The 15,229-nt window shown below is 44.9% G+C and overlaps 1 protein-coding gene across 9 annotated transcripts in view; it reads left to right on the top strand.

Moving 5' to 3' along the window:
* Nucleotides 1-15,229, top strand: part of LOC113437475 (mitochondrial peptide methionine sulfoxide reductase-like) — an 82,860-nt gene that overhangs the window by 36,997 nt on the left and 30,634 nt on the right. For 5 of the 9 annotated variants that reach the window (XM_026702488.2, XM_087939739.1, XM_087939740.1 and 2 more), the window contains one exon: nucleotides 8,445-9,354. In XM_026702488.2, coding sequence (XP_026558273.1) covers nucleotides 8,445-8,603 — 159 coding nt within the window. In that variant the 3' untranslated portion in view covers nucleotides 8,604-9,354. Of the gene's footprint in view, nucleotides 1-8,444; nucleotides 9,355-9,743; nucleotides 10,993-13,667; nucleotides 13,995-15,229 lie in introns of those variants that run through there. The other 4 variants (XM_087939737.1, XM_087939738.1, XM_087939736.1 and 1 more) reach the window with 3 other exon arrangements.

The following is a 15,229-nucleotide window of genomic DNA, read 5'->3' as shown; positions in this document are numbered from 1 at the left end:
GTTTGGAAGATTTTGACAGACATATCACATCATTCTTTTCTGACAGGTTTCCTTCTAGTGGCCATTAAACATGCTAAGATATTCCCCACCAGGGAAGGAGAGAAAAAAAATCGATAGCTCCCCTCCACATCCCTGAGGACAGGAAGACCGCATGCTGCCTCTAGGAGCAATCTGTTATTTATATATTCTGTTCCTTGGTATGGCTTAAATACCAAGCACTTGGTCTGCTCCTTGCTCCCTGCAGAGGCCCCTAGAGCTTTGCTCATCCCATCCTCTGGATGTGACAGAAAGAAATATCTTAGCATTTATTGATCACTCCAAAGGAGACAGACCTCCTGTTTGTCCAGATCCATCTGGGATCCTGTTTCTGTAGTTCAAAAATAGTGAGGTTTTCCTCCAAGGAGGTGTTTCCCTCTCTTACATGCTGGGAGTTTTGCAGGACTGGGTTGGAAGAAGACTAAAACCAAAGCATTATTTCCAAACAATTGCATTTGGTGTTCAAATGTTAAGGCAGGGGCCCTTACTTCCAATTTGCATCCCTGGGATTTGAAGTTTGAAGCCACCTTTGAGTTAGGAAAATAGGCTTCCAATTCTGTCTCTTGTTCTTCCTGGCCTCTGCTGATTGAGCTAGAGGTCTGAAGGACAGCTGTGCTCATGTTTGCCTGACCTGTTTATTCAGGCTCTTCAACGGGAGAAGGTATACTGGTTTCTTGCTCCTTCTGTCCATGATCTCTGGCCAAGGGATCTTTTCTGGTACTGCAGTTTGAGTTCATCTTCTATAAGAAGTGTCAGGGGATGAATTTAGCGATGGATGGATGGAATCTAGCCATCCAACTATCCATCCCATGCCAAAAGTGGCAAATTGTATATCTGCTCCATTGATCAGCTAGGAGAGCTAATATACCTTCTGAGCAGGGACAGTGGAGAGAAGATTCCTTAGAGCTTCAGGATGCAGGATGCAAGGTGGAGAAGACCTTTGCTTTCTCTCTGAGCCTTACCCAATTCTTCCCTGCTACTGGAGAACATTTGAGGAGAACTTGTAGGGGTGTTGAGCATCGGTGTTGAGTAGACACACACTATAGCCTGGAAGTAAGACAAGAAAAGACTTTGCTTGGAACACCTTTCCTCACCCATCACCCCCTACCACTTTGCTTCCTTAGGATGGATTTAGCAGAGACTGGCTGAGCCCTCCCACCTCCTTCTCAGCTTGAGTGGGCTGAGAGAGGATGTTGAGAGCTCTAACCCAACTCTATTAGAAAGCAACCGTAGAACCCTTTTATAAATACAGTGGTACCTTGGTACTCAGCGGCTTTGAAACTCATTGAATCTGGTACTCAGTGCATTTTGACCTGAAAATTATGTTCTGGTACTCATCATTTGTTTGATACTCAACGCACAAGCGAGGACTTGTCCATGTTGGCTGCCTTGTGACTCACTACATTATTGCTTATGGGAAAAAGTTGTTTGGTACTCTTCATTTTTGGTAGTCTTTGCACCTCCCAGAACCAATTAATGTTGAGTACCAAGGTATCACTGTATAAAGAACGTATGTATTTTGGCGATATTTGCATAACAAGCCAAACTATATCACTTATGAGCCTAGAAAGTGCCTTCACACAATCTGCCAAAATTGGTTAATTTTAATTTCATTTGTTTTTTTCAGAGTAATCATGTATATACTATTAATGTGCAATGTCTAGTACTAAACTGCCTGATTTTGAAATTGATATGGTGTGCCTACATAAATAAGCAGAAATAAGCAGTATTTTCTTCAAACAGGGCTGGAATCCTATATTTTCAAAAGCAAGAAAGGCGTCAGGTTTCCAAGTAATGAAAAAGGGACATGGGAATTGAGTAACAAAGCTTGGATTAAAACACAAGAGGGCCTAACTCAGAGCCATCGAAAAACACTCGGTTTACCAGAAGATATTGAAGCTTCAGATCCTCTGCTTGACTTATTCGGAGAAAATGTTTGTGAGAGCTAACCCTAATATCTTCTGATCGTGATTTAGATATTGGCCATTCCTCTTGAATTAGAAACAGTGAACATTCCTAGGAGTGCCGCTTCGATCATTGCAAAATTTGTCAGATTGTTTAAGAAACAGGAGAAGGATGTTGTGTGAATGCCGCAGTTCACGCTCTGTTAGAAGCCACAACAAATCCCCTTCCTTCCTTCCTTCCTTCCTTCCTTCCTTCCTTCCTTCCTTCCTTCCTCTTCCTTTTCTTTTTTCTTTTCTTTCTTTCTTTCTTTCTTTCTTTCTTTCTTTCTTTCTTTCTTTCTTTCTTTCTTTCTTTCTTTCTTTCTCTTTCTCTCTTTCTTCTTTCTTTCTCTTTCTTCTTTCTCTCCCTCTCTCTTGATGCAAAGCTGACTTCCACTGCTCTTTTCCTGCCGCAGCGTCTCTGCTGACGCCAGGCTCATCTGGGTTCCAGTTAATTAACCATGTTGTCTTATCGGCTCTCTTGCATACATCATCCAGCCTGCATGCGAATTAACTCTGCCTGCGATAAGCCTCATTGTACTTAGCCCTGGAGAGCCACACGCTTCCTTCTCAGACATAAACAATCCAGCATCCCTCAGCCAAAAAGCCTCCTGAGCTATCCACGATGCCTTTGAAGTGGCCCATTAACTGCATGGTTGAAAAATTGAGCCGCGTTTCCTTTCTCTCTCCACTCGAACGTCTCCCAAGGCCAGCCTCTCCCCCAATCCATCGACAGGTAGTCCTCAAATTAACCATGGTTGGTACCAGGATTTCCGTGGCTAAGCAAGGCAGTTGTTAAATGAATCGTGCCCAGGTTTTTTGACCTTTTTGTTTTGTTTTGCTCTGGTGGTTATATGAATTGCTGCAGTTGTTCAGTGAATCCAGCCATCCTCATTGACTTTGTGTCAACCCTGAAGCCATTTCTGGAGCATCTTCAGGGCTGCCACAGCTACGCTGCTTGGACCTGTGGGAATGGGGCGGGGGGAATATAGATAGCTGGGGGCTTGTAGCCAAAATAATTTTTTTTCTCTGGGGAACCAAGGATGTTCTTAACAGCATTGGGGAGGCATGGATTGAACCCAACTGGAGTTGGGGCTGTGGCTGGATTGGACCATGTGGTGGACATGGGGATTGGGGGAGAGGGCGGAAGAACTTTGACTTTTAATTTGGGTGGGGAAAACCAGGGGACCTTTAGAGTAGGGTTTTCACTAGATGTGCCAAGATGACATGCCTAATAAACGGGTGGGATTCAAAAATCCCAGCAACCAGTTCGCTGCCCAGTTGCTGGGTGGGCATGGCCATGATGGGTGTGGCCTACTGGAACTTCCAGGAGGGCTCTTTTCTACTTTCCCAAGGGTCTGGAGGTTTCCTTGGGAGGGCAAAAACGGTCTCCCCCGGGCTCTGGAGGCTCTCGGGAAGCCGGAACCAGGCCGGTACTTCCAGAAAGCCCATTTTTCTCCCTCCAGAGCGTCCGTGGAGATCGCGCACTTACCTGCATTGAAAATGGGCCGTGTGGAGACTCCTGAGAGGGGAGGGGCAGGTTGGGTGAGGCCAGCTCGTCAGTTCAAATACTGGTTCGGCGAACCAGATGAAAATTTAACATCTGGTTCACCCGAAGAGGTCTGAACTGGTGGAATCCCACCCCTGCTAATCAATCTGTCCTTTGAGGAACTCCTAGGCCTCCGAGTTTTGATTGTATTGGGTCTGTTACTTGGAATCCTGACCCTTTGCTTGTTGGAAGCCAGCTGGGAAGGTTGCCCATGGCAACCACACGACCCTGGGACGCTGCGATTGTCGTAAATGCATGCTGGTTGCTAAGCACCTCAGCTTTGATCACATGACCACAGGGATGCTGCAATGGTTTTAAGTGTAAATACTTGCCGTAAATCACTTTTGTTTCCCAGTGCTGTTCTAACTTTGAATGGTTCATCCGAAAGGGATGATTGTAAATCGTCTCCTCTTTCTGCCTCTGCATCCCCACTATTCCTCAGGAGAGGAGATAAAATCAGGGGTGGGCTTCAAAAATTTTAGCAATGGGTTCTCTGCCCAGTTGCTGGGTGGGCGTGGCCATGGGGGGGCGTGGCCTAGTCAGCCTCCTGTACCACAGCAGGGAGGGGGGTGTTTTTGCCCTCCCCGGGCTCCGGAGGCTTTCCTCAAGCCCCCAGGAGGGCGGAAACAGCCTCCCTGGGCTCCAGAGGCTCTGTGGAAGCCAGAAACAGGCCCATTTCCGGCCTTCCTGAACTCCCAGGAGGCCCGTTTTCCACCCTTCCTGAGCCCCCATGCGCGTCCTGCACTTACCTGCATCCAAAACAGGCCACGTGGGGATTTCTGGGAGGGGCAGAGTGGGCAGGGCCAGCCAGGGTGGGATTTGGGGGTTCTCTGAACTGCACAGAATCTTAGTTAGGGGCTCTCCCGAACCCCTGCAAACCCCCAGCAGTCCCACCCCCTGATAAAATCATTTTCACCTGGTAGGGGCAGATGACAAAGGGAGAAGGTGGTGGGAGGATCCCACCAGTCTCTGCTAAACTCATCCTATGGAAGCAGAGACACTGGGTGGCATTTTTGTGGTGGTGCCTTTCTAGACCAACCGTCTCCAACCTTTCAGGCATCAGGGACCCGGTTCCGTGGAGAGAGAATTTTTCCGTGGACCGGAGCGGGGAGTGGTTTCATGTGCTGCCTGCATTTCTGTAGATGGGGCTTTGCTTGTTTGTGTGGCCTGGTTTCTGGCATGCCACAGACCAGGGGTTTGGGATCCCTGTTCTAGACCTTTGATGAATGGAGAGAAATGGTATTTAGCCTTCTGTCCCAGGGAAGACCCAGGGAAGCCATGCATTTAAGAAATGGAGGATTGAATGGTATGTGGAAATGGCTGCAGACTGGACAACAGGTGGGTAAAAGATTATCTCAGCTCACAGAAGGAGGGAGGGTGGGGAAAGCTATTTCCTTAGTTTCCTGGAAAGTACAAGGGAAGGAGAGGACAAATAAGTTGAATCTTGCAAGATGCTGTTCATGTAACCTTGCAACAAAGAGCCAACATTCCCAGTTGTGCTTCTCATCAAGGCTGCCTTGAAGGGCTAACAGGGGACTAGCTGCCAATGTTCATCTAAGTCTCCTAGTGTTTCGTTCATAGGCTGTAATGAAAAAAATGGTTTGCCGTTGCCCAAGCATTATGCTCTTCCCCCACACAACAGTTCTCGAGTGAAGATGGGAAGACATCAATACTGAGTAGTATTAAGAGCCCAAAGGAAAAGATGTAAAGTCTATTTTACATGACAGTTTTGGTGTATTTCTCTCCTGAAAATGGCTGGGGAACGCTGAGAATTGAAGTCCATACATCTTCAGATTGCCAAGGAGGTGAAAAATTAGAGAAATGGTGGAAGAAGCAGCGTGGAACTGCTTAAGCAGAATAACAGCATAACAGATCTGAAGGGAGATTAGAGATCTTCTAGTCCAACCCCCTTCTATTCCATTTCAGACAAATGGTTGTCCAATCTCTTCTTAAAGATTTCCACTGTTGGAGCATTTACAACTTCCGGAGGCAAATCGATTAATTGTTCTGTCAAGAAGTTTCTCCTTAATTCGAGGTTGCTTCTCTCCTCGATCAGTTTCCATCTGTTGCTTCTTGTCTTGCCTTCTGATACTCTGCAGAATAGGTCGACCCCCTCTTCTTTATGGCAGCCCCTCAAATACTGGAATACTGCTATCATCCCATCCCTAATCCCTAAATTTGTGATTTGCTAGTCCCTAAATTTGCAATTTGGGAAATGATCCTGCCCACCAATAATCATGATGCCAAAATCAAAGCCCGTGCTTTGATTTAAGGATACCACGAGGGAAAGAAGCAGATCCTTTGAAATGTCCATCTCGAAAGTGGAGAACGTTTTTCCCAACTATAATTCAGTCTCTCAACATCCTGGAAACCCTTCTGGGGGCAAGTTGTTCCACTGATTGATTGATTTAACTGTCAGGAAATTTCTCCGTAGTTTTAGGTTGCTTCTCTCCTTGATTAGTTTCCACCCATTGCTTCTTGTCCTGCCCTCAGGGGCTTTGGAGAATAGCTTGGCTCCTTCTTCTTTGTGGCAACCCCTGAAGAGATTGGAACACCGCGATCATGTCAATAGAAAGTTGTATCTCCGCTGTCCTTCCTAAAATCCTTGGAGATTGCAAGGTGATTCTTGGAGATTGCAAGATAAAAGCCTTGTTTGGAAGTATCTGTCTTAGATACAGGTTACGACGGCATCGAAGAGAGTGAATTATGATCATTCTTCACATTTACAACCATTGCAGCATCCCCATGGTCATGTGATCAAACTTCAGCTGCTTTGCCATTGGTTCATATTTATGACAGTTGCCGTGTCTTGGGGAATCACGTGAGTCCCCCTTTTGCAACCTTTTGACCAAGAAAGTCAATGGGAAAACCCAGATTCCCTTAACAACCGGGTTACTGATTTCACAAGAGCAGGGATTCTCTTAACAGCTGTGGCAAGAAAGGTCATAAAATGGAGCAAAGCTCACTTAACAACTGTCTTGCTTAGCAACAGAAATGTTGGGCTCAATTGTGGTCGTAAGGCGAGGACGACCTGTACAGTATGGGTACATATTAGAAGGAGATGGTTTGAACATCCAGATGCATGGATTGCAGATTTTGGAAGAGTTGGTATTGTTGGTGGAAGTCAGGATCATACCAGCAACAATTACTAGTGTTCCATTATGCTACCCACCCCATTGTGAAATATTTACAGTCCCCTCACATCCCAGACATAAACTGTTTCAACTCCTACCCTCAAAACGATGCTTTAGAGCACTGCACACCAGAACAACTAGACACAAGGACAGTTTTTTCCCGAACACCATCACTCTGCTAAACAGATAATCCCCTCAACACTGTCCAACTGTTTACAAAGTCTGCACTACTATTACTATTAATCTTCTCATCACTCCTTATCACCCATCTCCTCCCACCTGTGACTGTATGACTGTAATATTGTTGCTTGTATCCTTATGATTTTTATTGACTGTTTCCTAGTATGATTTGATTGGTTATTGTACCCTATGACTATTATTAAGTGTTGTACTTTATGATTCTTGACTCTTGACGGATGGATCTTTTCTTTTATGTACACTGAGAACTTATGCACCAAAGACAAATTCCTTGTGTGTCCAATCACACTTGGCCAATAAAGAATTCAATTCAATTCAATTCAATTCAATTCTATTCTATTCTACTCTGCTCTGCTCTGCTCTGCTCTGCTCTGCTCTACTCTACTCTACTCTACTCTACTCTACTCTACTCTACTCTACTCTACTCTACTCTACTCTACTCTATTCCTATCTTTTTTCCTTCTATCCTTCTGAACTCTGAATGAATACATCTTACTGAAACAACCTGGAAGCTTTGGAGAAAGGAACTCTGTAAATAGACAGGGATCTTGGAGGCCCTCAAGTGGCCACATAGGCCATGGCAATCCTTCTGGCAGTCATGTTTCAAGTCAGAAAAGATTCCTTAAAAACTATTGAAACATAGCAAAACCTTAGGACAGAGGTGGGGAACGATGGCCCTTTTATGACTTGTGGACTTCAACTCCCAGAAATCCTGAGCCAGCTACTCCATTCCCCCAAAACTGGGAAAAATCCTTCCTGCCCTACAATACCATGGATTGCAGAGTTCACACTTTTCCTAGCCAATATGCAGAGCCACAAGGACCAGAAACTTCTTTTCTCTTTATGAGTGCCCGCTTTTCTTAAAAACATTCGTTCTCTTTCCCAACACTGAAATTCCAATGTGAACGGGCTATTTGCAAGGGGGAGGAAGAACTTTGAAGTTCTTTCTTGTGCGAACCCTAAAAAGTAAACGTAAGCCATTTTTTCCAGGTCCTCTCACTGGTGAAGTCAAGTAAAAGATCCCTTTTAAATGGAAATATTTCAAATAAAACATAAATTAAATGATTTTCCTTGTCTCGGGATCATAAAAGGGGTTTAGCATACTGAGGCTCTTATCTAGAAGCTACACCTGGCAAACAGTGAGGATGGAGAGTGACGATAAACTACAAGGGTCTTTAGTGCTCTCTGACCTTGGTTATGTTCTTGCAGATGTCTACGGAGATTCTCAGTCATCCAGGTCATGGTTGTCCCAAAGTTGCTTTTTCAAGAGGCAACTGGACTTTCTGGGGTTTTTTTTTTTAAGATGTCTCACTTCTTATCCAAGAAGTTTCTTCAGCTCTGACTGGTTGGTGGGGAATGGAATGCTAGCACTGATGATGTTACCTAGTTTGGTAATGAAACCGTCTTCAAAAAAGCATCCAGGCTCAGAAAGCACTAAGGATCCTTCCTTTCGATCCCGAGCTATCAGTATTTTCTTTTATTTGTAACCTAGAAGTGAAGAACTTAAGCACGGTTGACCCTGCAGGGGGGCAAAATTTCAATCTGTTCTTTCTTTGAAAGGCGTTTCTGTCTCCTCTTTGGCAGGAGTTGGCTAAGAAGCAACTGGGGCCAATAACGACGGAGATCTGGGAGGCTAGCGAATTCTACTACGCCGAAGATTACCACCAGCAATATCTGCACAAAAACCCGGATGGCTTTTGCGGCCTGCAAGGCACTGGCGTGGCCTGCCCCATAGGCAAATAAGAGTTCCCCAATGGGAGTATCCTTGGGAGCCACGGTAATCATAACCCTTGAACAGTTACCATGGCAACCGGCGGCCTAGCATTTTCGTAATTCAACGGTGATTTAGCAACCGGGGGTGGGGGGTGCTTTGTTCCTTTCTTTTATGTCTTGTAGGTCCTGGTTAAGGTTTGGGGATCAGGGCAAAAAATGGGCAGCCTGCTGGATGAATTTTACTGTGAATGTTACTGCTTTGTGTGGGAGGGTGATAGTTATAATTTCCATCCAAGGCAGATGTTTGAGACCACCTGACAAGGTGCTGATAAATACACACGCCTTTATCCCTTTCCTTGTTTCTCCATCCCCAAGAAAGCGGATGGAGCCAGCTCTGACTCCTCCATCTTCGCAGTGGATTTGGTTATCTAGCAGGAATAGTCCTCAACTTACAACTGCACTTGGGACCAGAATATCCATTGCTTAAGCAAGACAGTTGCTAAGTGAACCATGCCTGAGTTTACGATCTTTTGCCATGGTGGTTAAGCGAAACACTGCAATCAACTGAACCATGCAGTCGTTAAGAGAATCAAGCTTCTCCCATTGACTTAGCTTGTTGGAAGCTGGATGAAAAGGTCACAAATGCAGGTTTCCATGAAGGTCCCATCACCCGACCCTGGGACACTGCAACCATCTTATTATCTACCTGTCAGTTGCCAAGCTTTTGATCTCGTGATCATAGGGATGCTGCAAGAGTTGTAAATACAAACACTAATTATAAGTCACCTTTTCAGTGCCTTTGTAATTTTAGCTGTCCACTAAACGAATGCTTGTAAGTCAAGGACTATTGTGTTAGTCCAAACCCACTTCCCTATCTTGCCCTCTCTTTGGGGTTTAGAGGAAGAAAACTCTGCAGACAAGAACTTTGCTCTTTTGATCTCGTGAAGGACCGGCGCTTGCAATGAAAATCTAGCTTTCACTCTACCCTGAATCTACCTCAGCCCATTGGATCTTTTGATACTCAATTCCTCCACAAGGTGCTTAAGGGCTGAACAGATCTGCAGCACCCCTTTTGGCATGACATAATTTCCCCATCTCTCTTCATTTTTTTTTTTCCAAAATGCATTCGAATGTCATTTCTCTTTTTAGTTGCATTCGCTTGCCTCTCAGGTAATGAGATGTTTTGTGTCCCACAAGAGCCAATTCTTTTGGACAACAGACAATCGTAAAGGATTGACAATTCTCTGGGGGAAAGCCCTCCTTTGGTGGAGCCTCTCATTTAAAATGTATACACTATTTATCACGGTAAATATCCAGTATCAAATTACTTGCAAGGCCAATTCAGTTCTTTGGGAGGTTTTTTTTAAAAATTTATTTAAGTAAGTAGAGATAATACTGTTTTATGCCGCTAGGTTGGAATCTGATGTGTGTGTTTTTTTAATTTGAATCCTTAATCAGAACAAAATGGTGCCACAAGAGACAGGATCATCCACTTTGGGGAAACTCAAATATTTGCAAAAGTATGAAGTATCTTGGAGTAGAAAGGACTTTACTACACAGCTGGTGGTTTCGCCTCACTGCTTACATGATAAACCACATTTTTGTACAGTAGGATGGGCGGGCAAGTCAGCTTAGCTTCCTGCCCTTGAACCAGCCAGCTGGCCAAGGTAGAGCACCAAAACTGGCAGCTAGCTGGCACTCTTCGCCCTTCATTGCTCTTCTGTTGGTTCATGTGCTTTTCTCGGTGGGGTGTGAAGGAGACTCCAGTGGGCTTCCCTGTGAAAGGTGGCGGTGGGGAGGTTGTAGTGGAACAGCCATGTGATGGAAGATTTGCCACAATAACCACAGTGCCTTTGCATCTCCGGAAGAGAGAGCAATCCCAAGAGAATCCTCATGGAAACAGACTCTGCTGCAACACTCCCAAAAAATGTAGCAAAACTCTGGGTGCAACTTTCCCACTGGCACAAGAGTTGAGTCAACTTCTGAAGTTCTCCGGAAACTGCACAGATTCGTGGGGGCTGTGCAAAGCAAAGCAAATCAGCCTCAGAGCCACACACATAGTCCTTGCCTTATGACCAAATTGGGATCAGAATTTCTTTTGCTAAGCAAGGTCATTACTGAGTCTCACCTGCCATGTTTGCTAGGGCGGTTAGCCAATCGCTGCCATTGTTAAGTGAATCACAAGTTCGTTAAGTGAATCTGGAGTTCCCTGTTGACTTTGCTTGTCAGAAGCTGGCTGAGAAGGTTGCAAACGGGGACCACCAGACTCCGGGAAGCTTCAGCTGTTGTAAATGCACACTGGTTGCCAAGCACCCAATGTCAGGGTTCCAAGTAGTAGATCCATATCAAGCAAAACTCCCAGGCTGGTAAATTCCTCAAATAATAGCTTTATTAGAAATATCATATTGGCACAGATTTGGTGAAAACCGACTCTGAAGTCTCCTGCCAGTTTTCACCTAATTAAAAATTTGTCTACTTTCTCAAAACAGTCAGTCACATGATCCAAATCACAGTGCGGACTGTTAGCTGGGTAGTATCACTCCATCTTCCTCTGACCAGGTGTGAGAATGCCCTTGGTTCCCAAGAGAAAATACTTTGTTTTGGCTACAGAGTCCCTTCTATCTCAAGTCCCCCCCCTCCCTATCCCCCACTTCCAACACTGTGGCAACACTGAAGCGGTAAAAAATGGCTTCGGTCAAGTCAGCTTCAGGGTTGACACCCAAATTTTGACTTTGGGTATGTGGTGTGTGTCATGCCCCTGTCGGACTCTGAATCCAAGGAGGAAGACGAACAGCTGACATGGAGTGGGAGTGTGGCTCCATTGGCTGTGGAGGAAACTGGGGAAGGGCAAAGTTTGGCTGGGCGGAGCAGGGGAGAGGTAGAACAAGGGAGAGGGAATTCAGAGGAAGACCCACCCCCTCTTCATCCTAGGGCATGCAGGGAGGAATGGAGAAGAGAGCGACATGGGTTGTGTGGTTTAGGGGGAGGAAAGGGCCTTGATTCCCTTCATTAGCCACAGCTGGGAAGAGAGTTTAAAAGAGATGCATGCTGAGTGCGGGATCTGCTGGGAACAAATGTGAGTTTATCTTGTGTTGACTTTGGTTATCTGTGTTCCTGGCATCTTCCCAACTGTGTTGAATTACTGCCATTCCTTCTCTTGCCCTGTCGGACTAATTACCTCATTTTGCCTTGATTGGACTTATAGTTACAGTGTTTGTTGACCATGTTTTGGACTTGATTCTCTGCAGCCAAAGGCTGTTCCTTGGAAAGTTTTTCTCCAGCTCAGAAGGTAACCAGGACATTGCGGGCAAAGTTGGAGCTAACAGAGGGACTCCTCCCAATTATCTGATTGTGTTGCCTTTGTGCTATGCCCCAGATCATCACAGTTTGATTGTAATAGTGAGGATCGGTCATAAGCCACTCTTTTCAGTGTAACTTTGAACAGTCACTAAATGGTTGTTAAATCAACCAAATGGATGGGGCCTGAGCATGTTTAGGCCACAGGTGTGATTGTGACCCTAAAGTGCTTATTGTAGAAAAAAAGAGAATTGGAAGAGAATGTTCCATGATAGGACATGATAGGCAGAACAAGAAGCAATGGATGGAATTTAATCAAGGAGAAAACCAACTAGAACTAAGAAGAAATTTCCTGACAGCAATTAATACAATTAAACAGTGGAACGGTTTGGTTTCAGAAGTGGTGGGTGCTTCATCACTGGAGGTTTTGAAGAAGAGATTGGGCAGCCATTTATCTGAAATGGTATACGGTCTTCTGCTTGAGCAAGGGGTTGGATTAGAAGACCTTCGAGGTTCCTTCCAACATTCGTTATTCTGTTATTTTGACTTAAGGGATGCCATAGTTCAGTGGCTAAGACTGAGATTGTTGATCAGAAAGGTCGGCAGTTCAGTGGTTCGAATCCCTAGCACCATGGGATGGAGTGAGCTCCCGTTACTTTGTCCCAGCTTCTGCCAACCCAGCAGTTCGAAAGCAGGTAAAAAATGCAAGTAGAAAAATAGGGACCACTTTGCTGAGAAGGTAACAGCGTTCTGTGCATCCTTGGCATTTAGTCATGCCGGCCACATGACCACGGAGACGTCTTTGGACAGCGCTGGCTCTTCGGCTTTGTAAAGGAGATGAGCACCGCCCCCTAGAGCTGGAAACGACTAGCATGTATGTGCGAGGGGAACATTTACCTTATTTTGACTTGGCTCACTGATTGGCCAGCCAGCTTCCCAAGCAGGCACACATCATTATCAGGTAGGACTTTTGAGAAGGCCGGCTTCGGTTCATCAAATTCATCAAGTGTAGGATTGTAGGATTGATGAACAGGGTTCATCCAGGGCTGGTTATGTGATCCACCGGTGCTCCTTCCCAACTGCCCCCCCTCCCCCATCAAATTAGATATCCTAAACCACATGGGAACATGGTTATGTAGCCTCCCACCATGCATGCAGATACAAAGAGAATATGAAGTAGGGCTATCTCATAAGATTTGGCTCATCAACCACATTCCAGTAGGCCTTCGAAAAACATGTAAAACTCCAGGGCTTGATAGCAAGTCTGACCTGCTATAAAAGATCTTCCTATGCTGTCTACAGTATCCTTAAGTGGGAGGAATGGCATACCGAAACGATTTTAAAGATAGACATTTAACTGATCTTCACTGGCAAAGGAGAAATGTCCCTTCCTGACAGATACGGTAGTATATTCCAGAGACTGCCAGCTGAGGGCGCTGTTTGCCTAAGCTACAAAAAGTAAGCATAATGATTGTAGCCTTTCTTAAACTTGCAAACTGGAAAAAGATAAAAGAGGAAAACAAGCAAGCAGATCCATCAAACATGGAGAGAACAGACTCCCAAGACGTTTAGCCAAGGCCTGATGCAAAAGATAAAATGGCCTGGAGCAGGGTTTCCTAACTTTGCTAACTTTGAGACTTAAGGACTTCAACTCCCAGAATTCCCCAGCCAGAGTTGAAGTCCGCAAGTCTTAAAAGTTGCCAACATTGGTAAATTCTGCCCCAGAGAACAAACTTTTAAAGATTCTTTCTCTCTCATCAGGGACCTGGAATTCTTGTATTATTTTTTCAAAAACAGGATGTAAAGATTATAGCCTCCCTGATTCTTAAGAAACCTCTGAATCATCATGTCAACAACAATCCAGGAAGTTGCTGGCAGCCTTGAGCCCGCCATGACCTTCCCAGTTTTAAAGAAGGATGTTAGAAAGCCTAAGAATTAACTTTCTCTTATCTCTACTTATCTTTTTGGTTTCTGAAATTGCTGTTTCCGAATTTACTTCTCTTTATTCCCTCTAAACTGGAAAGCAGCTGCGTAACAACCGAGGTTGCTGTATCAGTCTCCAATTCCTTTTATCTGTGGGTGCAAATGTGCCATTTCTGGCTGAATAAAGAATGCTGCAAATCATTCAGGATCCTTCTTTTTGCCTGGAAATGTTTGGAAAAAGAAAAAAGAAAAGAAAGAAATTAAGGTAATTTGACGGGCGGCTTAACTTTAGAAGCAGAACACATCTGTGCTGATGCAGGAAGACATTTCTCTGTCATTAATCATTGCCACTCCAGCTGCGATGACGGGTGAAACAGCTTATCGTGTGGATCAAGGCCATCATATTATAAATCTCCCACATTCCAGTTCTAGCAACCATGATTGGATAAAAGCCATGGCCGAGTCCTTCCTTTCAAAGTCCACTGGGATGAGCAAATTACCTGCTTTTAAAACTTCAGGTGATTCACAACAGGAAATAATGAGGGTAGATCCTAACACAGGAATGGCATGAATCAAGAAGGCTTTGAAAAAAACAGCTTTTGGCTTCCCAGGTCTCTGGTTCGTTAATTCTGGTGGGAGAAACCTTCACGGCAAAAATCCAGGATCCCACTTAGAAGAACAAGTAGGAAAGATCCCACACATAGCAGGAACATAAAAGGGGAAAAAATCATATTATAGGTAGTCCTTGATTTATCAAGGCTGGGGCAAGCATGCTACACCAGAATGAAGGTAAAGGTTCCCCGCTCACATACGTGCTAGTCATTTCTGGTTCTAGGGGGCAGTGCTCATCTCCGTTTCAAAGCCGAAGAGCCAGCGCTGTCCGAAGACGTCTCTGTGGTCATGACTAAACGCCGAAGATGCACGGAGCACTGTTCCTTTCCCACCAAAGTGGTCCCTGTTTTTCTACTTGCCTTTTTTACATGCTTTTGAACTGCTAGGTTGGCAGAAGCTGGGACAAGTAACGGGAGCTCACTCTGTTACGCGGCACTAGGGATTCAAACCGCCAAACTGCCGACCTTTCTGATCGACCATTAAATTAACCCAAATGCCCTGGGTTGGCATAATACAGGGAGTCATCAACTTACAACAGTTCATTTAGTGACTGTTCAAAGCTACAACGGCACTGAAAAAAAGTAATAACGTAGGACTGTTTTTCACACCTATGCAGCATCCCTAAGGTCACATGATTAAAATTCAGACGCGTGGCAATTGACTTTCATTTGTGACGGTTGCAGTGTTCTGGGGTCATGTGACCTTCTGACAAGCAAAGTCAACAGGGAAGTTGGATTCACTTAACGTCCCTGTAACTTAACATTTGTAATGATTCACTTAACAAGTGTGGCAAGAAAAGTCCTACATTGGTATGCAACTTTTGT

The sequence above is a fragment of the Pseudonaja textilis genome, chromosome 10 (assembly GCF_049901715.1).
Source record: "Pseudonaja textilis isolate UNSWEBS1 chromosome 10, rPseTex1.2, whole genome shotgun sequence".
Classification (NCBI taxonomy): Eukaryota; Metazoa; Chordata; class Lepidosauria; order Squamata; family Elapidae; genus Pseudonaja; species Pseudonaja textilis.
The sequence above is the reverse complement of the archived record's forward strand: the minus strand, read 5'-3'. Positions and strand labels throughout refer to the sequence as shown.